This window comes from Lethenteron reissneri, chromosome 17 (genome assembly GCF_015708825.2).
Source record: "Lethenteron reissneri isolate LAM-NWPU_2019-01 chromosome 17, ASM1570882v1, whole genome shotgun sequence".
In the NCBI taxonomy this organism is placed as follows: domain Eukaryota; kingdom Metazoa; phylum Chordata; class Hyperoartia; order Petromyzontiformes; family Petromyzontidae; genus Lethenteron; species Lethenteron reissneri.
Window position 1 is genome coordinate 2,015,852 of NC_083795.1, and position 26,865 is coordinate 2,042,716.

Below are 26,865 nucleotides of genomic sequence, written 5' to 3' on the forward strand. Positions count from 1 at the left end.
ATTAAGCGCACGTGGACACCAGTCACGTGGTAAATGGCGACTCGGTGAAGATTGCTGACACCACGTGCTGTTACAAGGACCCAAAGGTTGTTTTTGATCGCTATAGAAATGTTCTAGACTTTAAGCTTGGCTTTGAATTGTTTGTGATATATTCAATTGGAGGGGTTTTAGCACTGTGCATTGTAAAGGATGACGTACTGTAGTTAATACATGTAATTCTTAATTATCTAACCCTAATACTGTTTATTCTATAACCATGCCCCTAGAGTATGACTACTTGTAATTCTATTGAGAATAGAACACATATATTAAGTTACCAATATAAGTGGATAGTATAGATAGACATAAGCTGTATCAAGATTGTATCTATATCAATCTTGATAAGCTGTATCAAGATCAAAATTTATACAGCTTAGGATTAAAGTAAAATTCGAAGTGAAGTGCAAGGGTTATTATCAGTAGTAGAATTGGGTTTAAGAGAAACTTATTGACGAACCTGACGTGTCCACCAGTCACATGGTTAATGGCTACTCGGTTCAAGAATTGCTGTGACACTGACACACGTGCTGTTGCATCTCACAGTTTAACCACAATGTTTTAAATTTTGATTTAAAGCTTTCGTGACTGCAGGGATTCATATTCTTGGTTCTTTCGGTAAATATATTTGCATTATTTTATCATTTCTCTTCTATAAAATATATTACTTTATTATTTCTCTTCTACATGACTTTACTGAAAGAACCAAAAAATTAACCCGTAAAAACAAAGTTTTTCACTCTAAATCCTTTATATGCGTGGCGGCTAGAGTCCTCTCGTCCTCTGGCTTGAGATGCTGCTACCTATGGGTCAGATGATTGTCTGCCAGCATTAAGCAATTGGTAATTAAATATTTTTAAAAAAATTCCCTAAACAGTGTAAAATTTTGGAATTTTTTTTCACGAAAATTAATTGTCACGCACAACGAGTCTGTGTGGAAAATGTCAGCTCGATTGGATCACGGGAAGTGTGTTAAAAAATGACCGAAAGATTTGCACGGTCGTAAGCAAGCAAGCAAGCACGCAAACAAACTTAATATAAAGGATTTAAAAATACACAATACATGTGTTTGCCCTCGATTTGGAGCACCTGCCCACGTCCTTCATTTCACAACAACCGGCTTCCCCCCAGTAGTGAATATTACGTTCTTTATTAACTTTAACATCTTAATTCTCATGCGAGACGGACTGAAACACATTCCGTTGTCTAAAATATGAGCTTAGGCGGCGTCGTTGATGCACCAATCCCTGATGTCGAGTTGTCAGTGCGCTAAAATGATGTGATGGTATCTCCACCCAAACATGCACTACTGCAGACTCTTGTATTTGCTCAATATTACTTTTGGGACTTAAATTATCCAACTTCTCACGCATCATGTCCATTGAATACGTTTGGAACACATTTATTCACAGTTCTCCCACAAATATGCAAATGCTAATTGCAGATTTATATTTTAATGCATTAAATTGGCTGGTTCAAATCAATCATACATTTTCCACCTCTAGCCAAAACCTGCCATGGAAATTCTTTCCCACTTAATATCATTGTAAACCACGACATTTAACAAGCACTGTGCATGGCTCACGTGTGAGTTCATAAAAGCAGCGAGTTAAAGTGGTTCAGGTCCTGGATGCAACCGACAATTGAGAATGTGGGCCACAATGAACAAATGGCATTTTATTGTTGCAAATCACTCGGGGTACACATTCTGTTAATAACAATACCACAAGTGCCACTTTCAAGATCTGGTCATTTAATAACCCTCCTAAAGATGTAGTGCTATAACTCCCATTACTCAAGCAAGACAGCAGGCAAAAACACACCAACCCAGCTTCCTTATTAAAAATACAGTAGCTGCACACCACGTGCATTCTCACCACTAACCATTAGAACAATTAAGTTAAGTGTTTACACCAATCACCGAGTACCAAACTAAATATATCCCTTTGGAATGTTCACCATTTTAAGCAGCACAATGACTGACATTTTTTTCTCCAAATGTATATCAATGCTTTGTAGAAATTGTAAGAAAGCAAGGAAAAAACGCAAACAAAAATATCATCGATGCATATTTATGAAACATGATTCAGGTACACGAGACAACTCGCTCCCCAGACACCTCTCCCCTGCACAGCCAAGACAAAATCAGGAGGAGTCACCTGCCCCTTAACCAACAATCACATCGAACAAAGTTAATCATTTCAAGAAAGTAATTGGTGATGTAAAAAGTCAAGTGTCTCCCAGCTCGAATGAGCAATGGGGTGGTGATGTGCTCCTGAGCCAGTGGAAATTCTACATTTTCATTAGGCAAGGACCCTTGCAACCAGAGAACATTGCATACATTGGTACTCAATCTATCCAGGATGACAGGCAGAATAAAATATTCCACTTTTTTTGTTTACCAAACTGCCTATTGTTATGAAGTGTTGATGTCGTGATCCATGGATGACAAATAAACCAATGGCTGGCCGAGCGGGTCCAGACTTGATGGGGGTGCAGGGCCTCCACGGTACTCCACTCGCGTGCGAGGGGGAAGGCAGGCGCGTTATTTGAAGGTGATGGTCCACTGCTTGATGCAGGCGTCGTGCGAGGTGGTGACGAGGGTGTGCTCGTCCAGCCACGACAGCCCGCTTACGTGGTTCATGCGGTGGCAGTCTGCCAAGAAGGGAGAGCGTAGCCACGAGAGGTCATTGGCATGGCACTTGGGAGTGTTAGTTCGTTTAATTAAATATGTAATCTTTCATCACTTGCAACAATGCGGTTCTCGGCAAACGCCCCTCCCGAGAAGCTGCACAAGGTGGCGTACGCCGCCTATAGTCTGCATTATGGAGGATTTGGTGGTTTGTAGAGAGGTCACCATGTGACACATCCACTTGTAGAGGTGTGACGTGGCCGGTAGATGGCAGGATAGCAGAAAGGTTGCTATTCTAGGATTCGTAAATAGTACCTGCGCTGCACACCAACATTTTTAAAATTAAAAATAGCCACAGAAAGTCGCCGCTGAGAAAAATCTTGAGACTACATTTTTCATTGTCTATAATTGCATAAAGAACAATATTGCTACAGATACAGCAGCACTAGTCTGCCAACTATATTGTGTCGAGTTAAAAGTACGTAATTCTCGTGATTATATTTTCCTAAATTTAGTTTACGCAGGTTTGATTTCCAGCAGCAATCTTGAACGTATGAATCCTAAAATATAGTTAAACAAAACCATTCTAATATGTATTACACTGAAGATATGTTCAAGAGCATGCATTCAAATACAGATCTTTTTAATAACAAGAAAAGCCATAGTAGCATCATGCATGGAAGATGTTACTTCCAAGTTACCATACATGCCAGTTGCCGCCCTTATTATTTTCCTTCAGCGTGTAACTGCAGAATAAATCTGTGTTTAAAATCTGTTTTCCCTGCTTAAAATTGGCAATCGGGTAGCTACATTTCCTTGGTGGGTTTCAACCAGCGGTTAAACATGTAATAATATGCAGGGAACTGTAGCCAGCATAAGGCAGGCCCAGCATTGGTATAGGCAATGCATCACAAGGGGTCATGGGGCCGTACCTGCCATCCTGACTTTGTTGTCCATGTCACCGATCGTCCAGACGTACACCATCATGTCCATGCCACTGGAAGCCAAGTGGTGGCTGTCAGGTGACCACGCCAAGCACACTACCTTGGCATGGTGGCCATAGTAGGAATTCTCCAACTGCAATAAGACACATGCACGCACACGTAAGGAGTGTGGACTTGGAGCAGCAATTTCAAGGGTGTAATCTGGACTCATAAAACATCTCAATGAGGACTAACAATGGGGTTTTAGAATCAGAATGGTAAGCAAGAGGAACCTCAAATCACACCGACACACATTGGGTCCACCTTGTGAAACAAGAACTTGATTAATTAAACAAGATGTAGATTTATTGCACTTGACTAAAATTATTTCAGAAGAGTACGATACGATAAGTAATTTGGATGTAGGATTGGAATAAAAAATACCCAAACGTGAAGGGATATCCAAGATTTTTTGGAAAATTATCAATCACTAAAGGGGAGTCCAGTAATGAAAGTTTGTCCAATGTTTTATCTTATACATGCAAGATGATGGCTTATCTTGCATGGATATTTGACTGGGCCACCCAGAGAAACCCCACTCATACGCAGGCATTAAGTAAAATATCTGGACAGACTGATAAGCAACGTACTCACTGTACTGCATGCTTTGGTGACACATCATCCTGTAGGTAGGTGCGTGTCCTCAAGCATACGGGGATTTGTGCGCGATTCACAAACCTCACTTGCAGAGGCACTCGAAATTCTGAAGGCAACTACTCGCCTTGTAGCCGTCGGCCACGCTGAAGATGGAGACCACTTTGTTTGCGTCGCCCACGGCCAGGAAGGTCCCGTCCGGCGAGAAGGCCACATCCATGACTGCGCCGTGGACCGAGAGGGGCTCCACACCAGCGTCCGCCAAGGTGTTGCCCTGCACCTTGTACAAGTGCACTTTGGAATCCTGCCCATTCACATACACGCCGGTGCTTATTCAAGAGCTGCCGATTACCCGGGCTAACCCTGTGGTGTGGTGATGCGGTCACATGATTAGTCGGTGCAGCCACTGTCATGCGCGAGGTTTGATGTTTGGCAGCTATGCGCAGTGCAGATGTTGACTAGTCTTCGAAGGCAATGTTGTGGACTTTCCTTTTTTGTGCATTTACCAATACACTGAGAGGGACAAGTAAATGGGCATTCTGTGTTCAGTGCAGAGGGCATGTTTAAGCTTATGTGCATGCAATGCAATGCTGTTGACCCAGGTCCGATTCTTAGCTATTCACCACACAAGCATGTTGTTCATGGTTGTGTGTTCTGTATTTGCATGCATGTGTATGCATGTGTGGTGTTGTATTGTCTTTGGTGTTGTACTGCTTGTATGGTGAGCGGTTGAAAAGTGGTTAGCACACTGTCCTACGAACCCAGCGATACAAGTTGGATTCCCGCTCACGGCCAACACCAGTAACGATATTATCTGAACCGGTCCTGGGCCTCCCTTTAGGTTGACTCAGCCTCAATTGAGTACCTGAGACAAAGGTGGACAGGCTGACCACCCACCACCTCGTGTGCCATGCCGGCCTTCATAGGTGCTCGTGAACAGCACTTGCCCCAACAGTCTATACTGGGAATCTTTGTGTGCGTGTGGGTGGATGCAACACCTGGCCTCCAACAGCGACGGTGACCCCGTCACGGTGTATGGCGACCACCTCGGGCTCGTAGCCCGGGTTCTCCAACCCAATGCCACGCTTCTTGTCCTTCAGCAGCACAACCTGCATTCAAAATGCGTAGCCCAATTGCAGCATCCTTTATTCATCCAGTTCAGAGCTCATAGAAAGCCATATTCTTTTGCAAGGGAGAGCACAAAATCTGTAAATCTTTACAAAGTTGTAGATAAAAAATAATGTTCACTTTTCACCTATTCACAATGCTGCAATCTTGACTTGAACAATTTTAATTAAAATAATAATTCATGTAATTTGATGCCCTGTGATTGGTGAACAGATGGAGAGCACACTGTTTTTATTAGGTTTGAGCCTCACAGGTGATGGTTCAGTGCTCCGACAAAAGCAAAGCATAGATTCCTCTCTGCCTTCTGCCTGGGCCAATAATTGCTCTCGTCCCAAACACACTCAAAACAAAGTCGAACGGCGACAATGAGACTCAGCAAGGCAGAGTGGGCGTGCCGAGGGAGCGCGGTGCAGTGCTCCCTGGGACCCCTCTCAGCAGCGCCACTGGAGGCGGCTGTGTGGCCTCACCTGCTCGATGCAGGTTGCCACAGTGATGCCCCCAGGCCCCACGGCCACGCACTTGGGCTGGGAGTCGAGCTTCACGGCCTCCCCGGCGCTGCATACGTGCTCACAAACGCATCTCCATGAGTCGCTTGCGTACGGATACACACATTGGCCTCCATACAGGTGTGCGTGTTTTTAGTAGAAGATTTTGAATGATACAAAGCAACGTTCATGTAGGTGGTGACCAGTTTTAGTTTTTGTGAAAACACCACTGCCAAGACGATTTTTATTTTATATCAGAAAACTGCTAAGCATAAGCAAGTTGGTGATGTACCACCTCCCCCACCTGTACGATTTCTTGTTGAGATCGGTGAAGCGGAGGGTGTCGTCCATGCTGCAGGACACGAGGGTGTTGTTCTTGGGCTCCACCACCAACTTAGACACCTGGTTGGTGTGGCCGTGCCCCGAGAAGCCATCATTGACGCCAGTCTTCGCATCCCAATAATGTGCACCGAGGCGTCAAGGTGAACGCGTTGTTCCTCCAGTACAATGCACTTGTCACATTCGAGTGGCTCAGGGAGGCCAGGCGGCCCCATGGGTGAGCCAACGTCAACGTCTCGTTGCTAAAACGAGGTTTAGGGTGGCAACTCATCAATGTTCAAAGCTCCGAATGAGTAGTGAAAGCTCTGCATTTGCATGGTTGGGGCCAGTCTCCCTCAATGACCACTAACTTCTCGTAAAGTGGCACTTTTATTATTCACCTCGGGGAGGGGATGATGGGGTGGAGTTATAAAGCCGGCCAACCCGAGTTCCATTCCCGGCCACAGCTAATATCAGTAGCGAGTGATGTTTTACCCGGTCACAGCCCCCACTCCTAAAAAAAAAAACTTTGTTTTTTTTTAAAAAGGCACGTAGATATAAAATAAATCACGACGTTTCGGGCACAATACAAGCGTCCATCATCAGGTGGGAAAGCATGGTCTGCTGCTGTTTTAAAACAGTCTGCCTCAGCAGCAGACCATGCTTTCCCACCTGATGATGGATGCTTGTGTTGCGCCCGAAACGTCGTGATTTATTTTATTTTATACCTACAGACTTTACCGAAAAAACCCAAGTATGGATTCCTGCAGTCACGAAAGCTTCAAATCAAGATTAAAAAAATGTTTTAGACGGATGATAGACTGAGTTGATTCCCAAATAAAATCTTAAGTTACTAAAGTGCTCTAATCAAAGCACCACCAGACCTGTTCAAAGTAATATGTGAAGGAATCCTATCCAATATACTATAGCAGCATTGGTGATGTCTTTATGTGTTAAAATACTATGATTTGTGATACTTTATTAGCAATTGGGAAACTTGCATCACAGTCAAGTATCTTAGAGTCAGTTATATCCCATGACATTGAAAACAGATTATCGTGGATTCGTTTTTTACATGTTCTCTGTGTTAGAATGACTTTGGTCCTCTCCTTAGTGGCCTGCTGCCAAGTCAGCGGGAGGTGATTTGTTCCTTCACGTATGTTTTTCTGGAGGTGCCCAGGCAAGGTATAGCTTTCATAACTCTTGCATTAATTCTGCTGAAGTTTCTCTTTGAGCATCGCTGCTTGCGACCCGCTACTCTAATCGTTCCTGAAGGACGTGGTTTCCCCTTTGAGACTCATCATGCTCAAGCTCGCAGTGTGCCGATAGCAATAAATCTACTTCCTCAGCCTTAAGTTACATTAACGTCCCATGTTTGCACTATAAAACACGACTATGATTTATGTCCCTGGATATAAAGATGACCATTGAGAACGTTAAGTTAAATTTGCTATAGCTACCATCATTCACTGTTGACATTTTATAATGTTGAAGTATTTTTCACCAGGGACATCTTCTTGCACAGTCTTAAGACATTTCCTAGAGGGCTCTGGCTTAGAATGTTGGCGAATTCTACTTTTGCATGTGTGCTGACAGACACTAAATGTATACGGGAGAATAATCAAAGCTTGGCATCAATGGGACAGAAAGGTAGTTGACCTACAGAGGCCTCAAGCAGTCATGCACCCCTTCGGTTGGACGATAGGCGTCTCGTGAAAAAGCTCAGCCCGATCCACAAATCCTGATTCAAAGTTGCTGGATTGTGGGTGCGCTGCTATACAACACCACAATATTTCACCGTTTCAGTACCACAGCAAAAGCATTTCTACTTGTAAGCCCATTCATCACTTCACTACATTTTTCTTCAACACGAGCTCTGATACAGGATTTGCCTGCCTGCCACCCCTCTCCACCCCAATGTCCACTTCTCATTGAGTGACAAATCGACGCACACTCTCTCGTTTACGTGTGCCTCCGAGCAGGATATTGATATGGCCGTCATAGCTGCCCGAGTAGATGGTAGGAGACCCCGAACCGGTGTGCGTCGTCAAGCTCTGGATGGACTTGCTGTGTCCCTGCAACCATCGCAATAAAAACCACATGCAAGAACCAAACACGGCTTAATCAGCGATACAGAAATAACATCATTTTATATAATGGGGCAGCTCACTCAGAAAAGTAATGATTAAAAGTTTTCCCTTACCACAATGTAAAAATTAATGATGGCAAATAATTTTAATTGTTAAAATGTAAACATTTTAACATGTAAACATTTTAACATGTAGCTTCCAAGAGACTAAACAAGTAAAATTACTGTGACATTAAGATGCTGGTCAATCATTGCCTACCAGGCATGACATAACATTGTTCCAATTGATTTGTGAATTTTAAAAGGAAATGACAAGTCATGTGTTCGGGTTATCTGATCAAATGCCTGTTCAAGTTCGAAGTTGCTCGTCTATAGTAGAACCCAAACTTATTACCCCATTGGAATTCCATAAGGAATCATTTCTCATTGGGAATACAGACATAGAATTACATTCTTGCAAGTGCTATTCAAGACACTTGTTCAAGGAGGCATTTATTACACCTTGCTTAGAGAGCCATTTCGATGAATCTACGTTGTAGAGTCTCAATAACAATGGAGTGGTGATGGTGATTATTAATGCTTGATCATGATGGCAATAACGAAAATGTTGACGATGACAAAGATAGCCAGGAAGATGAAAATTACAAGCAGTCCCTATGACGAGTGACAATAACAATGAAGGCCATCACTGTGAATATTACGTCGAAAATTATGACAGTTTATGAACGAATCAACCAGAACGTACCCAATCTTGTCAGATCTCAAAATCTAATGAGTGTTGAGCATGGATGTTTCTTAGACGTGTGACCATCATGGCAGCAGATTGTTATAGGCTACTTTTGTGGACGGCATTGTTTTACTCTACTTTCATGCTTCCATGTCAATGCTCCCCACTTTTACCGGTATGGTGAATGGGCCCTCATTTATCACGTTTAACAAAATAGTTCTACACAGACACAAAACAATGACTATGACAGAGATAACAATAATGATTACACGATCGTAATGATCAGCAAAAATATGCATTAAGACTTTGCGGTTCCGTTTGGGTCACCTTGATGACGCGGATTAGCTTGCTGGGATTGTTGCGGTCCAGGTAGTGGATGTAGCCAGACAGGCCGATGCTCAGCAGGTGCTGGCCCTGCCAGAGGCAGCCCAGCTGCTGGTCGTTGACTTCGGCGCCCATGGTGAACGTGGTGGTGGCGCGGCCCGCGGCCACGTCCCACAGCCGCACCGTGCGGTCACCCGATGCCGACATGAGCTGGGTGCTGTCGGGACTCCAGCAAACCTGCGCCCACACACCGACATTATCCACGTGCAAAGTGTTTAGCATCGTCTTGCCAGAGTATGGACTCATGGTGTCGATTAACCAAACCCTGTGTAGATCTGTTAGCTCTGGCATGGTAACTGTAGAGGGTAATTTGGCCGTCTCGAGAATATATTTTTTGGTTAGTTTCAGTGTTATTAGTAAGAAGCATCCTACCGTGTTTGCAAAGAATGTTACAAATTTGCAGGGCGTGCACCGATTTAATCACAAGTCGAGCATCTTAATGCAGTCTTCAGTGTTGGGTGCTGCCAATCTCCATTGGCAGCCCCAAGCGAGGGGAGAAAAATATGGCTCACTGTAGCCTGGTCAATATTATCGGAGACTGATGAAGCTAGTGTTAGCAAACTCAGAAATGACTGGACTATTTGCAGTTTCAATAAATGACGTTGAATATCATCCATAGTCGTATATATACAATTGCTATTTTGTTATTGTGCTTGGCTCTCAAATCATTTTGCATTTATATATTATTCTGAGCAAGAATAACATTATTAAGGAAAGGAAAATTCAGAGAGTGACGGTTGGTGTATGGGAAGGGTGGGGGGCAGTGCTGTGGTGTAGGCCGGTACGGCTTAGACCCACTAGAAGGTGCAGACAACAGACGCACAGAACAGCTGGTCAATGTCTGAGCTCCACTCAATCATGCATTGACCCCTTAATCCAACATAAAAAGCATTTGCCACCATAATCACAAATGTTATATGACCATTAATGATTAAGAAGTCCAAATATCTGCCTGCTCAAGCAAACATTGGATTGGTGCTAATCTCCATTGGTGGCTCGGAGCCAGTGGTAACAATTCTATATTTCTATAGCAATAGCCATTCTCTCCATTTCACAACCAATATTAACTTCATCCGATAGGTTCAGTTCACCCCAGACCAAAATGTAAGCTTGTGCTCGGACAATGGTGCCTCATGACAAAAATTGTATTGATCAAGGGATATGCATAATGTTGTTCGATCAAGCCTTTTAACAGTCAAACTGTTCAGATTTAGCATTAATTACTAACTGAAGAAAATCCTCTTAGGAAGCCACACAAGCAAAACAGGCAAGCAAATATATGCACACAGGCACAATAATGCTGCCCATCTCTTAAGTCAAGGCCACTTTAGGGAGTGTTCACTTTGGAAAGCATCAACCATTGATGTGCTCAGGCTTAAATTATTCAGTGTTTTGACAGTGCTCCATGGCAGCCTTAAGAACAAAAGAAATGGATGGATCAAGTCAAATGGGAAGGCTGATATCCCATCATCAGCACTTGAAAAGCTTTCGAGGTTTAGAGCTCCGTTTGGCCAGTGGCTTCTGCCTCACACTCTAATAAAGTGTTAATACATTCCAAGTGTTCCTCTTTTCAAATGAACAATTGGTGGTCGTCTCGTTGGTGGTCCTGGGTTGATGGTGGTAGATGCTACCTTATGGTGGGGGACCAGTCTCTCAGTACGATAACTATTGTTGACTTCCTATCAAGTTTAACTTTTCAACTACATTAAGTGGATCCTGGACCCACAAGCCCAGAGGTACCAGGTTTATTCTAGAACAAGGTGATTTAAAGCCCTGGGTAAGGATATTCATCCCATAATGTTTATGTGCACCCTGCAGTAATACAGATATGCTGTAAGGCAGCAAACTAGTAAATTACCAAGGTTGGGTAGGTAAAGAGTGGGTACGCCCACCTCAATTGAATACTGGGCCAGTGTGAAAATGTTGGCTCAAGCCTCCTCAAAAGAGGACCTCAGTGTGCAGTGAAAGAGCGACATGGACAGGGTAATGCTTTCACGTAACCGTCATCACAAGATTATGCAGTAATCATCACAATAAATACGTTCATGGAATAAATGGAAGTTGCACAGATCTATCGAGCGGGTAGCGGGCAGGGTGACACCTTACCGCGTAGATGCCTCCATCGTGGGCCTTCTCGCCTCCCAGGGAGGAAACCTTCTGTCCGGAGGCCCCGTCGTATATAAAGATCTGTGACAAAAAAAAACCTTGCATTGCTCAAGACTCTGTCCACGGACCCATCAAGGCACAGTGCGACTGAAATATATGCTAGGTGTTTGCTCCCTCTTCAATAACGCAGCCACACTTTAAAAGAGAACAGTTTTTTTTTTGTATAGTTGCCGATGCAGAATAAATGGAATGCGTCGATGATTATACTGCCACTTCTCACGGGACCAGCAAGAAACCCAAATGAAAATAGCAGGGATCTGTTGCCACTGCTAATGCATTTATTCTGTGGACCCCAAACAAACGCATTATTCTTTCGCAACCATTATAAAGCTTACTAACATTGGTTCTGTGGCCTATTGTTGCTCCTGATAATTTCCAGAGTCCCTTAAATGAATGCATACACTTGCTTATAGAACATCACAGAAGAAAAAGCGTTATGAAATTCCAACGTTATACCGTGACATCCACAGGTGAGAGGGTGTGTAAAGGTAAATGAAGCCTAATGCCATAGCAATGTCCATTTGTAGTCACTCAACACCTTGACCGTACCTGTCCATCTGCGCCGGCTGTGGCAAAAAAGTTGCCGTTGGGCGAAAACCTCACACTGTTGACAAAGCGGGAATGATCCTGAAAAACAGGGAAGGTGTGCAGAAGAAAGTTTAATTTAAATACTTACATGATTACATGAAAAGTGTGTTCATGCTCAACAGAGCAATGGGGAACCATTGGCAAAATTGAGCCAGAGGAGAAAATTCTACATTTCCATGTTGAGGGCCAATCTCTCCACAGGAAGACCGTTAATTGTCCAGAACGTGGTATTAATTTTATTGATCCAAGACGGATTGTTTGTTGCATCGTAAGACCCTGAACGATGGCAAAAGTACAGGAAGGCCTTCATCCACCAGTAGATTGATCATGCCTGATGATGAAAATTTCACACGCCAATATTGATAAACTATGAAATGAATTACTCCCTCCTCCGTCCTGCCACCTGATTATATCGAGCAGGCTCTTAAATACGAGATCAATTAACTGCTCATAATCAGAGTCTTTATGTAGACTGGAGGAATCCGATGAGGAGCAGGTCAGAAAGGAGCAGGTCAGACAGACCTGCTACTGTTGGGTGTGCTGCTGATGGCAATTAAGTTCACAGTAGATCTTGACTCTTCATGGAGCAACTTCCGATTAAGAACAAGGACATGACGCAGCAGTGGAAGGGAGGCTGTGTACCGACGTGGTGAACTGGAACTTGAAGGGCGGGCCCTGCAGGAAGGCGGCGTTGTTGTCGTCACTGCCCGTCACGAGGCGGTACGGCCGCGTCTGCTTGATGTCCACGCTATTGATCACCTTGCTGTGGCCCACGATTTCACCCACCGAGGAGCCAGAGTCCCACAGAAACACGGCGCCAAAACTGCACGCAGGAGTAGCCAGGGAAAGTAGCACGATGGGGATGAAGAGGAAGACAAGGATGAATGAGAGCAGTTGCCGGCACAGGTTTGTTACTGCCAAACGCTGCGACTTGTACTACTTTACGCCATGGTGCGTTTATGAATCAGCATATACCCATGCTCAATCCTGTGTAGAGAGGTGGGCATCTCAGCTGGCAATCCTGAACCAATGGTGCAACTGTAATATTCATATGGCCAGGGCTAGTCAACTCTTTAGTACAACCCACTGCTAGGTTCTCACAAAGTCATACTTATATTTATAATCTAATAATTGTAATAGTTTAAACAACAAAAAGACAAAAGTCTCAAGCTTTTCTGAAGGGTTTGTGTCGGGGTTAGGATGTTGGGAAAATGTTTTGAGTATATTTGCACACTAGGAAATGGGAGAACCCGGTGAAAGCTTCAAATCACACTGTGGGAATACTCAAAACCTCAAGACACAACATGCCAGAAACCTATTCCCTTCACTACCAGGCACGTGCGTATTTCACACATCGTTGCTCTCACACCCAGCACGATCCTCGAACGCGACTAGCTAGTCACTGGATCGCACCCGTACATCGTCACCATGCTCTTTTGTTTTCAGTTTGTTCTCCTTCCCCTGCACCCCCAATTAGCATAGTTGGCTATGCATGGTGTGAAAAAAGTTCAACATACATACACGTTTTGTCAGTGTTTTGTTTAAAGATAGAAGAGTGTAAATTATTTTTGCAGTAACTGGGCTACTCCACGAGGCTCACTTCTCTCGCCCCTCGCCGACCACCGCAATCCTCTTGGAGTCCTCGGTCCAAGCGATGTCCTTGATGCGGCCCGCGAATGGCTGGTACTCGTACTTGAGGAGGTGTTCCTTCTGGGTCGTGTCCCAGATGCGCACCTTTCCCGAGGTGTCTGCGACAAAGCGAGATGCGCGTCACTGATGCCGCTATCACACGACACACGCTGACATAGCAAGGCACACAAGGAGCGGGCGACGTGGGGATAACACAAGAGCCAATGCCCTTTTTTCTTCTTTTTTCTTCTTGGTTCTTTCGGTAAAGTCACTTTACCGAAAGAACCAAGAAGATGAATCCCTGCAGTCACGAAAGCTTTAAATCGAAATGCCCTTTTTGTCGAGTGATTGTGGGAAGAGCTTACATCAACATGTTTATCCCATCAACAATGTAGTAATGGCTACTCAACCATTAAGGATGGGGAAAATTAATATAATAACGTTGGCCTTAATATAGACCCTTGAGTAATGTCACTGCACATGGCATTGGGCAAGACTAACCTCATTATCCCAGATATTCTAGAAATATATTACCAACACAACAGCGTGACCTAATGAGTCCGTGCTTGCCATACCTCGGCTTGAATGTTTGAAGTGTGAATACCATGACAATTCCCAATTTCTTGTGTTGTTTGTTATGAGCTTCACTTGATACAGGGCAGTACCTGAGCAATTTTTCTTGAGCCCAAAATCAAGCCAATACTGATAATTATTTCATCATGAAACAGTGAGCTCACATCAGAGTTGCCTATTTTGGCTTGCAATAGTTGCATACATGTGTCAAGAAATCTGCCATGTGTGTTAAGAATCTTACATTTTATAACACACACATTATTTTTATGATTTTTTCTATCTACGTGGCTTTACTGAAAGACCCAAAGAATACGAATTCCTGCAGTCACGAAAGCTTTAAGTCAAGATTTGATACAACTGTATAAGGTATTATAAAAAAAGCCACTGATCAAACAAGGCGATGAAAGAATCAATGAACATTCTGACCACAGTCCCTCCCTCTAGAGCGCCAGGCAGCCTTGCAAACATTTGTCAGCCAGCCAACCCTGATGTGATGCATGGCAATAAATAGTGCCTTTGAGCGGCCTGTTATGGCCGGACATTGGAAGGCTGCACCACGGATGCTGAATACCATATAAGGTTTATCAAGAGACAATTCAAACCTCCGAGAACCGACCGCATTTTTTAAAAGTATTTGATTTAAAAAAATCAAACACTTCCGTTTTGTGCGTAAACTTGGCCACATTAAGAGACTTGGTACATATCAATATCTATATTAATCACAAGTTTTGTCATTAAAACTGATTAATTCACAGAAAACACATTCGGCTAAGATTTTGGACCGTTTTTCAATCATCTTACTCTGCATCAGGGACTTTTTCCTGAAACGTTAGCCTTTTGTATATTTTCTAAGACAGTGGGGGTAATAATGTGGCAAGCTTTTTTGTTGTATAAAGTTTCTGCACAAGAGAGCCCAATTATTTTTTTGTAAGGAAATCTGTGGATATTGGTGTTGTGTAGTAGAGAGATGCAGTGGTGCTAACCTCCAGAGGCGATGTAGAAGCCACTGGGCGCATATTTGGCGACGGAGGTGGAGTGCGCGTGCTCTGTGTACACGTCCGCTATTGCGGGGTTCTGTGCACAATGATCGTCGCACAGGGAGACGTAAAACAACAGGGCAAGCAAACAGTCAGACTGCTAAACACACAGCAGCCTAATTTATCACATAGTCGAAAGATGGAACTCGGCGAAATAACAAATGCAGATGTTGGAACAGAGAACAAGGCTAAAAACAGTGAGCACATGCAGCGAGGAAGTCCACATGTGGAGAAGCAACACAACAAGCAGAGAGAGCGGGGCAATGTTCAAGCAATCATGTAGAAAGACTGCAGAATACACAGCATGGAAATGCATACTTAAGAGGCAGCAGCAAACACAGAGGAAACAGTTGCACAGCTGTTACATGACATAATAAGGTTAAGAGGGACAGCAACACTCACGTGAGTCGAGTAAACATTCGCGAGTAGTCAAACGTCTCGTGTAACTGTCAGCTCCACAAGGCACTTGCACAATAAACGTATCACCGTACACAACGGGAATTTCCCAGACGGTACAGTGATTTGAGCACTCTGCTTACAATCTGAAGGCTGTAAGTTCAAATTCTGGTCGGGGGTTGACCGAACACTTCATGCCTGAGACCACTTGGGAGAGTTTAACGGTGGCCTTCGTATGGCAACAGGAATGTGAAAATGTGCACCACTGGTTTAGTGCTGTCAACGGAGTTCAGTATCGGCACTTGCTGGCTTGAGTCAAGAAACCACTGATTTTTTCACTGACCCCATGAGGTCCATTACAAAACACGAAACACTTTCACTGCACCTCAATGTTCCGGATGATGACGCTGCGCCCATTGGTGTAGAGGAAGTTGACTCCCTTGGGGTCCCCACCCAGCACCTTGGGCACGCCACGTTCCACTTGTGGCAGGCAGGCAAACACGCTGTCTGAGGGCGGCACGGTACGCACAGCGGCTCAGGATATGGGCAAAACAACATTGCAGGGGGAACTGGGGGCAGGCACTGGATACTGTGCCCTTCTTTTAGATGCTTGCTTCACAGACACCCAGTGTGTCGACGAGACAAGTAAACTGCCCACATAAATGTAAGCAATATAATCACTGCGGTGCTGTGAATCGAGTATGTCAATTACAATAAGGTTGTAAATTCAAATAGCAGTGATGTTAACGGGCACTAAGGCTGGCATGGCATACGGTTGGAGTGGTGTGGCCAGCAACATGCATGTATTCTGCCTGTCCTTGTGTGCACGGTGATGACGGTTGCACAATGCACAAGTTACTCAATCAGGGCAACGTTTACCGAAGAATGGTTCAAAAAGTAATTGTTACTCATGTGTATGGCCAAACACAGGGACGGTAACGCAGCAGAAAAACCATTGCAGAGAATACACTTCAATTAGGGTTCATATCCACAATATCCTGCAAATGAAAACAGCTGCAGACTTTGGCCAGATTTAGTTTAAATGACATTGCACAAAGGCAAACCTGTCTCAGCAGACTTCTGTAACGACTTCATTTGATTAATACACTTAATCAAGGGTGACAAGAGCGTGCAAAATTAGTTATGGGTGCAATTTTGGAATGCGTGCAACCTAAACGTCGTGGGAGAGGAAATGGATGAATAGAAATCAATATTCCAGCCAGTAGACCCGCAAGCCTTTTTAAAATGCTGACCACGGAATCAGTAGTGGACCAATGCTTACTCGAATTGAAAAAAAACCCACTGTATTCACGTACCACGTAATATGGTTGTGGGATGGACTTAGCCAATCACTCTGGGGCTGATAAAATTAGCACCACTTTGGAGGGAAGGCAACAGGAGTAGTCCTATGAAATGACCAATTCCTGACATAAAAATGTGAAAAGTCCACCAATGGAGATGATTGCAACTTATATATATATATTTTTTTACAAGGAAACACTTTGACTTGTATGGGACATAGCATGGGATTTTAAGGGACATGAGGCTTGGTAAAAGAGCAAATAGGCAGTCGGTTTGAAACATGACAAGCAAGCAATGGGAACAAGGCGCACTATTCACAGCATTTGTCAACTGTACATTAGCAATGAGCATAATTACTGTCCGACTGGACATAATGCGGCTTGGCAGCACAAGGGTCACCAAGCACAGTGAGGCACAGAAACAGGAGCGGTGTGCGCAATGCAGTCAACCTCTAGAGACAGTCAGGACGTCACACGCACAAAACACAGTCCATGTGATTGGCCAGCTGTTCAGCGCTGTGAAAAGCAGCAGCTGATGCTTTCACTGCAAGTTTATTAACCAGCCGTAATAACAAAAATGTATGTCTCCCTACTCAAGCGAGTGTAACGTGGTGCGAACATGTCACTTTGTGGACCTGGGCCAGTGGTGGCAATTCCACATTCCCAGTCTTTCATTAGCACCTACTGCTGTTACCCCAAAAGAGGCACTACCCATTTCATCAACCTCCCAAAGCAATCATGGGGCAAGGCAATGCCCAAATGGAATAATACCAGCAATATTAATTATCCTTCATTGGATCCAGGAAAACCCTGTGTGTGCTTCACTGTATTCACAAGGATACTCCATGAGCAATGTTTCTCCAATTCCACATTTAATTTTAAATGAGATAACTGGAGTACAATTAAGAACTAAATACTAAAGAGGTAAACTAAAACATATGCATAGATAGACCAGCAACCTACTTGCTCTACGTGTCATATTGGCTGTCGTGAAGCTCAACGGACTAGGACTCTCACGTGCGATGACCTCTGCACAATTCAGCAACACCACCTCCAAAATACTGCATCACATGCACGTGGAACCACACATGAATGCATGTGTGTATGTATGTTGAACTTCTTTTGCACCATACGTAGCCAACCGTGATAATCTGGAGGCGCGGAACACTGAATCTCATCACCTCATACTGCGAGCCCTAGTCTCATCTCCTGCTTAAAGGAAGACAACTCGAGGCACAAACAATTGTTAACTGATATAAGTACCTCGGCTATGCACTCCAGGATATCCAATCATCAGTTTCAAGATGCACGAATGAGAAATAAAAATGTTTGTGATGTTAGGCGTTCTCCATTGATATCCCCGGAGAGATGCATGTCATTTATGGCAGCAAAGACATAGCAATGTAACTGGAGCATTTCTGAAAGGGAATTAAATGTTTTTTTTTATAACTAACAAACGTTAAATATAATATTAGACAGTCCAGGACCCACAGTTGATAAATGTTCCATTTTTTGTGGGCAAGTCGATCTAGAACACCCATGGCATGCAGTGACGGGGCCTTCTCTTGCACTGCAAATTTAAGGCTGTGCATGTGTCTAACACACATACGCCTGCTTCGAATTGTGCACGGTACATTGTGAGGCTGCGGGTAGTTGTGCGCAGTATAGATGACAGTGCACTGCACAATGAGTGTGTGAGTAAAAGTGTGCGGTGTATAGTGCACTGCACATTGTGAGGCTGTGAGCAATCCAGAGGAGTGTGTTGTGGACTGCAGCATGTTGTGAGGCTGCGAGTGAAGCGTGTGGTGCACTGCTGCCTTGCGTGCGCAGATGGATTGGGGTTTGATACGCTGCCACAGCAGCTTCCTCAAGTGCAGGGCCAGACCGCTTCTCCTACAGAGTGACCTTCCCACTGACCTTTACAACCACCACCCCTCCATTGCCCATGCAATACCCCTGGTTTCAAACCAACATATCTACCTGAGATTTGGACAAACACAACTTTTTGCCACAACTCTCTACGCTGTGACATATTTCACCTACATTTTTTGGGCGAATGGAAATAATATATTGCCGAGAAGCCTTCAGAGGCGGAGGGAAAATACAAAAAATCAATTACGTCTCTTGCATGTGGAACGTCCACCACCACTGGCTCTTGGTCACCGATGAAGAGTAGGGCAGCCTCAACGTGTTTTAACTGCGAGTCAGACCGGGACTGGACTTGATAACCATTTAAGCAGCAGCAGTTTTTTTTTACAATTGTGGTTTAAGCAGCATATACTGTACGCAGTCTTCACCAAATACCAATTATTACCAACAGGCAGTTTAGCCCAGCTTGACCTTGCCAGTGAACACAACAGCACCTAGTTTTTGTCGCTTTTCCACTCATGACCGGAAGTGAGAGTATGAAAACTAAACGAAAGGTTTCAGACGTAGTAATAATAATAAAATAACTTTAACGCACACAATTTCGCAAACCGACTCCACAATTCGAGTGCGAGTCGGAGGCTGTGGAAACCCAGTTACTCAATTTGGTCACGGCATGCACACAACACCCTACACTCTTGCAAGCAAGTACACATTCGGGTGGTGACTGCTTGTTCAACAAAGTTTCCACAGCACATTATCAGGCAGCTGAGATTTCATTCAGATTTCATTCAGACCGGTGAAACCCTAAACCTCGAAGCACGGACACCCATCCGTCTTTAGTCTCCCAACATGCAGTGCACAACAAGCATATGCAAGCGTTGTGAACCTCCAATTGGCACGGTTGGGTTACATACAGTGCGGAATAAGTTCAACATACACGCTTGCACAGACTGTAAAAACACAAGTGCTGCTCTGTAAGAAGTCTAAGCATTTACAAGTGTTTCCTGTACAGCTACAAATCAATGGTTATTTAAGTAAACAATTAATAATCAAGAGGCATTTTGCATTGCTCAATTAAATAATCAAATAAATCGCTGTTCATGTAATTATCAGAAATACATTCTTTTCATAAAAAGGCCCAAACCATGTGTTTTAAGTGTAATGTAGTGAGTTTCCAGACCTTTGGAAAGCAGACGGGCAAGCATGCCGAATTAAAAAGCCTATCTATATACCTGACTGTAAAAGCTAATCTATTATTTCAGCAGTAGCTTTCTGTAATATTTTTTTAAACTGATTTGTTGGAAATTATAATTTACATCGTGCATTTTACGAAGAAATGTGAACACGTCCAACAAATAAAAATCACGTGAAAGGTGTGTGTCAAAACGTAAATGCATGTCACAACAGGAATGAGGAATTTCAACCATGGGCTCGAACTGAAGATAAAACATGGCCCTCACACTTGCCGAAGCATGGAGACAAGTTGGGGGTTTTTTTCCCCCCGAATCTAACTGTATGCACGTTCGCGTTTCAATTCCACACACACCTTGTGTGTACACATCCTGCCAAGTGGCTTTTTGTGAGTGCATTTGGCTCAAATGGAAAGTTGCGAGTTGTAATTCTGGCACAGGTTGAATTCACCACCCACCCCCCACCATCACGTTGGGGTCAATAACACGAGTACAACTCTGGATACAATTAACAATCACCGTATCTTGTGGAGAGAATGGCATTCACACCCTGGTTCAGCACTTCAGATCTGCTCATAGGAAGAGAGAAAATTCTTTTTTTTATCAATGTTTAAAAAAACGCCTTACAGAGTAACGTACTGCAAATGTGTCTTCACATTTCATAGGCAAATAACCTCCCAACGTCACGCAAGGCATTTGTAAATGAAAACCTTTACTTCAACGACTGTACACCGAAGCTGTGACATTCTCAAAGCATTGCCAGCCAGGCTGCCAACGCCCATTCCCAACAACTGCCCGACCCTGCTCAGCCAACTACAACCACCACAACCACCACACCCTGCAGATTGGTTTACAGAGCTGCACTGCCTTATTTCATAATGGCTTCTGGGTCCGACTGCGTGATTAACATGTGTCGTAAACCCTCATCCACCCGACAAAAGTAATGAATAAGTTATCACGTGAATAAACATGACCAAGTAATTACTGCTTACGCACACCGGTGTGTTGGGAGTTCATAACTTGTAACAATTTGGTACGACGTTTCGCTGTTAGTAGCAATAAGCTTCGTCACGCAGTTGCCCGATTACACATTTTACTTACGCGATCGGACACAAACAATCTATCGTGAATCAACCCCCTACGTGTTAAATAACAAAAAAGATACACTGCCAGTAGTTAAGAACACATCAATTCGCGACAATTAGCCCGACCCCAGGCGTGTCAACGGCAGCATACTGAATGGCATCAGTCATTCATTAAACTGAACCCCTGAATAACCCGGGCTGACACTTTTGGACGATTATACGGAAACGTTAAAGAGGCCCTCCTCCCCCCCCTCTCTATATGCCGTCTCACTGCAACTGCGGAGTGCCATACTCTCACATATATAGCTCGCTGTTATATATAGATTATATATTTTGGTAAATGCATTTTTCATACATGAAGTCACACGAGCAATAGAGGCACGTAGGAACGTTGCATATTGTTCTGCATCTGCAGACTCTTAAGAGTTGCAGTGAAAACTGCGGCAGGTGCTCGGATAAATAAAGCCGAGGTATTGACACGGCCCTGTCAATGAGATACCACATCAGAGTTTATAGGTTTCTGAAGTTTATATTTCCTGTAGGATTGGATGGCTGCAAAGTGAACGGGAAGGGGGGGAAAACCTGTTACCAGTTTATTTAATACAGCTCAATCGCCAGTGAATAATAAGCTTATGACACAATAGTGTCTGGTAACTCGCACTTTTAGATGAAATTACGTCGAGTAAGATACCGTGTTCCACATCATTTGAGAGCTCAGTAAGATATACCATGTTATGTGTCCTTTGAGAGCTCAGCTTGGAGCGCTGCTCATGAGCACGATAATCATCTTTGGACCCTGACCACCCTCCATCCCTCCCTTCCCTCTCTCTGTCCAAATGGCCGCCTCAGCCCTCTGCTTCTCACACCTGAACCCACTGCCTCCTTGCCCAGCCTTTATACCCCCCCACCCCTTCCATCGACTTCGATTTCATCCGAATTAAACCCCCCCCCCCCCACTTACATCAACAGGTTATAATTGTTTTGCACAATGTGACCCACCCGGGCCCCACCTGCCACCACCCCCGCGTTTGATCGTAAAGGGGGATTGGTTATCGTGATCAAAGGCGTCTTGTCCTTTACAATCAAACGGGTTGTTGGTATACACCTGCAGACAACATTTACAATTGCAGCCACCACTCAAGCAATCGATGTTTAGCGAAACGTATCGACCCCATTCGTGATGCCGCTCAAGTCGCCGTCTCAATTTAGCTGCCTTACCTATCCATCGAGTGGCTGCTGTATTTGTGAAACTTGTGCTTGTTAAAGAGTGTTGGGGGGGGGGGGGCAGGGATAGACCTGACGCCTGTTCCACTACGGCCACTTACCACAACGTAGTTATATCGGTGGGTTTAGACCTCCTCGACAGGAATGTGAGAAACTGCGAACAGGAAGCCCATCGGCAGCCTCGTGAGCAGATCATTGTCAAACAAACCCTCACATGACTCGCATGTTGTACTGTTGAAACTGGGCGACAAACATCATCCACGATAGAGGGGGTTTTGTTTTGGGTTAGGTCGCGTAAAATATAAATGTGTCGCGAAACCCACCACCACCCGACACAGCCAATTAGTAAGGTTGTTCACGTAAACAGAACGTGGTAGTTACGTTACTAATACAGCAACACAGGCTGGTGCGTTGGAGAGTAAAACCCACACACATTGACAATTCGAGTACGGTGACGTTTCGCCAGCAATCACAACGACCCAGCGTCAGTGGACAGCCACATTCTGTAGAGGAATCCTCTCGTCTCGTTGTTAAAGTGACGGGGGGTGTCATCGGTGCGACTCGCGACCATCATTCACGGATACGCGGGCGCGGTTCTGTGCGACGAGAAGTGGTGAAGCGAGAGGCGAGGGATCCCAAAAGCTCGGGGCTTTTACACTTAAACACAGCAGCATACATACAATCTCAACAACCCCACGGCGATGTTGTTGAACGACGAAGCCGAACAACAAGAAGAAAAGCTGCACGTTTCCGCTCGTTCAAGCGAAGTCCACGTCGCCGATATTTGACTAATCCGCGCCCTGCGGATTTCGCGGCTCTGCCACACAAACAACATCTCTGGCACACAAACAACAACAACAACGGCTCTGCCACACAAACAACAACAACAACGGCTCTGCTACACAAACAACAACAACAACGGCTCTGCTACACAAACAACAACAACAACGGCTCTGCCACACAAACAACAACAACAACAACGGCTCTGCCACACAAACAACAACAACAACAACGGCTCTGCCACACAAACAACAACAACAACGGCTCTGCCACACAAACAACAACAACAACGGCTCTGCCACACAAACAACAACAACAACGGCTCTGCCACACAAACAACAACAACAGCAGCAGCCTTCATCGCGATACACGTAGCGTGCCATTTAAATCAGTGCCGAGGGGGAGAAGGGACATCAGCTAAGACGTCGGTTTTTAACAAAATAAAATAAGGAAACGCGATGTTTTTGTTGTCAACGCAGTCACCAAGTTTCCATGTGTGCAGTCGTACGAGTTGGGATAATGAACGCTTTGTAATAACAACACCACACGTCTTCATCCTCATTCAGAACCAAATTCCGTGCATTGTAACAAGGGGGGGGCGATGTTTGTCCTCTGTGGTGTGATACTTTCTGTTCGAAGATTCGTTTCACCATCCCAGTCGATTGTGTGTGAGTTTTAGTCGAATGAAACATTTTTCGACCGAAACATAGAAATGAAACTAAGCGATTTATACGTGCACAGTGCAGTACAACAATACATAAACATCACGTTCTTCGTTAACACATAGCAAAAAGTATCGAACATTGCAGATTGTTGCATTTCTTCAGAACAGAGAAGGCAGATTCCCTTACAGATGCAGCCCATACTTGCTGTAGCCTAAACGTCTTACGCGTTAAATAAACCAAAACATTGGTACAGTATACGCTTTATGTCGTAACCCTAACAGAAACATCCAGCCCTTTCTAAGCACGTCCCGTGATTAACTTAAGCAACGGTAAAGCGATGAGTTATCGTCGGCAACTTCAACTCAGTGGCTACAAAGCAACGTATTTCACAACAAAAACACGGAGCAATAAACACGCGCGGGCAATGAGCCGTAACATGGGGGAAGGGGGCACTCGCTGCGCCCGGCGCTGCCGGCCAAGGCGGCCCCCAGCTCGGCCAGCCCCGCTAGTCGAGACCGGTGAATGAACTCGGGGTAGCTAAATCGCGCAGGCCTCACCCCGTTCACCGCCCCGCGGAACTCACTCAGCTCGTAGGGCATGGTGCGCGCGGCGTGGCGAAGGAGCCGATTCCCCCTGGAGCTGTCGTGAGGAGAAGTGAACGAGAGGAGGATGCGGCGTTAGAGGAGGAAGAGCACCACCACCACGAGCACCGGGCACACTGCGGAGCGACTGAGGCGCCGCTTTCACAGCCAGACCGGCGGGGGGAGGGGGGAGGGGGGGCCGCGCCTCGACCAATCGGCGGCGTCGTCACGGCCGCTCTACTCGGCGGCCATCTTTGTACGGGGTGGTTGTGGTGGGGGGAGGGAGGTTGGTGGTGGGGGGGGAGGTGTGTGGTGGGGAGGTGTGTGGTGGGGGGGGGGTGGTTGTGTGGGGGGTGGTGTGTGGTGGGGGGGTAATTGTGTGGTGGGGGGGAGGTGTGTGGTGGGGGGTGGTGTGTGGGGGGGTGTGTGGTGGGGGGGTGTGTGGTGGGGGGGGGGAGGTGGGTGGTGGGGGGAGAGGTGGGTGGTGGGGGGGAGGTTTGTCGTGGGGGGGTGATTGTGTGGTGGGGGGAGGGAGGTGGGTGGTGGGGGGGTGGTGTGTGGTGGGAGGTGGTGTGTGGTGGGGGGGGAGGTGGGTGGTGGGGGGAGGTGTGTGGTGGGGGGGGAGGTGGGTGGTGGGTGTGTGGTGGAGGGAGGGGGAGTTGGTGAACCGCGCCTCTGAGAACTTCTGAACGCGGCAACGTTTTCAGAGAGCGTCACCCCGGCGCTCGTCCGCCAAGTGTGAGAGTGTGTCACCCTCTCTGGCAATACAAGACGTGTTGATTTAAAGCTTTCGTGACTGCAGGGATTCATATTCTTGGTTCTATCGGTAAAGTCGCGTAAACGGATGATGATTGCTTGTGTTGCAATCGAAACGTCGTGAGAATTTTATTGTTTTACTTATATTATTTTATTATTTCCCTTGTACGTGACTTTACCGAAAGAACCAAGAAAAGGTGTTGAGATGTTCAAACGCCAAACAGAAACCTTTTTTTTGCAAGGAATCGCGTCTGCGTTAACCACGCCGCAGTGCTTGTTGGTGAGCGTGCAAACAAACACGTGCTCTGGCAGTAATGCTACACGGCAGTTGCCTTTGAAGCTGATTGGCCTCCCACCGGAGTTTGCGAGCTAAACTTTGTCCCCTGGCCAAGGTGGCTACGGCACCGCTTCGCCTCTCTGCGGCTGTCCCCTTCCCCTATCGAGGAGCCTCTACCCCCCCCCCCCCAAGTCGATGGGGTGAAGGCGCCACTCGGCCTCTCTGCGGCTGTCTCTCTGAGCACGTGCGTCTGCCCCCGGGGCGACCAACGAACGGGCGGCGCGGGAGAGACGAAGAGATTCGCTGCCGATTGCCTCGGGGGCGTCCCGAAGACGCGAAGCGACTCGGAGCTCGCGCGCGTCCCGTGCCCATGTAGGGTCGCAAAGTCCGGCAACCCGCCCCCGCCCCACCCCAACCCACCCCACCCGCGACGGTGACGTCACAAGGGATGCCAGCCCCCACCCCCCACCCCCTGTCGGCCCACCACTGGGGGCTGTGGCTTCTGAGATTCCGGGAATTTTTTAAAAACGTTCTTGAGATGAACTCGATCATGAGCGTGGTCGTGGAGAATGAAAGTCGTAACAACACAGAGCGGCAGATAGTACGTCTGCTGCACAGACATATAAGTCCATCGATGTGGCAAATTAAACGTGTTTCGTTTACAGATCCCATCGGGGGCTGTCCATAAATGATGTCACGCACCTATGGGGAAGGGGGAGGGTCAGACATTTGTGACGATGTGTGACGAGGTGGGGGTGTGAGAAATGTGACTTCACATCAAAATGCGCAACTTTAAATAAATATAGACAACACGTTATACTTAATTAAATAGACGTTTTAATAGGCGCCTTCTGGGAGTGCGTAATTTCAGCAGCATTGATTCAACACGAGCAAACTCTGGACCGGTTTCGACATTAATTGTTCCATCGGTAAAGTTGCACTCGCTTGAACGAAATATTGGTGAACTGCCAGATGTTTGTTATAGGCGAGAACCCACGCTGTTTAATATGGGTCCGAGGCTAAACGTTACAATGCATAGCACAAAACAATCGTGATATTCCCAGGGTGGCCAGGTGGCTCAGAGGTCAGCTCAGAGGTCAGCTCAGGGATGGTGAGCCCCGAACATCTCACTCCCTGGGTTCGAATCCAGGGTTCAAACAGGGTTTTCACGTGCATTGAGTTTGACGGTCTCTGTCTGGTTATTAAAAAAACATCACATCAAATTCGGTTGTGCAATAGATTTGCGTGCACTTTATTAGCTCTGTGAAATAAACTTTTTTTTTTATTTTAACAGGTAAGGCCCACTAAGCATTTTTTTCAGAAGCGACCTTGCCACGAATGACAACTCAACGAAGTAGTTTATCATCGTGTG

General features: G+C 45.5%; 1 protein-coding gene across 1 annotated transcript; it reads right to left on the minus strand.

The window, feature by feature from the left end:
- Nucleotides 1-1,693: 1,693 nt before the first annotated feature.
- LOC133343314 (WD repeat-containing protein 1-A-like) lies at nt 1,694-24,642 on the minus strand. The gene is made up of 15 exons (XM_061552809.1): nt 24,463-24,642; nt 16,151-16,272; nt 15,316-15,406; nt 13,731-13,878; nt 12,773-12,953; nt 12,092-12,169; nt 11,483-11,563; nt 9,320-9,553; nt 8,162-8,251; nt 6,163-6,320; nt 5,841-5,928; nt 5,244-5,354; nt 4,373-4,549; nt 3,601-3,745; nt 1,694-2,691 (listed from the first exon to the last, which is right to left on the minus strand). The coding sequence occupies exons 1-15, from the start codon at nt 24,476-24,478 to the stop codon at nt 2,582-2,584; spliced, it is 1,830 nt and encodes a 609-aa protein (XP_061408793.1). The 5' UTR covers nt 24,479-24,642; the 3' UTR covers nt 1,694-2,581.
- Nucleotides 24,643-26,865: the final 2,223 nt, after the last annotated feature.

What these genes read in the sequence shown, in the direction of transcription:
- LOC133343314 (XM_061552809.1), bottom strand. An exon ending in TCATCATCCGGAACATTGAG is followed by an intron (nt 15,407 to 16,150) that starts GTGCAGTGAAAG and finishes CATTGTGCACAG; the next exon opens with AACCCCGCAATAGCGGACGT. An exon ending in GCGTGGCCGACGGCTACAAG is followed by an intron (nt 3,746 to 4,372) that starts GCGAGTAGTTGC and finishes GTCTTATTGCAG; the next exon opens with TTGGAGAATTCCTACTATGG.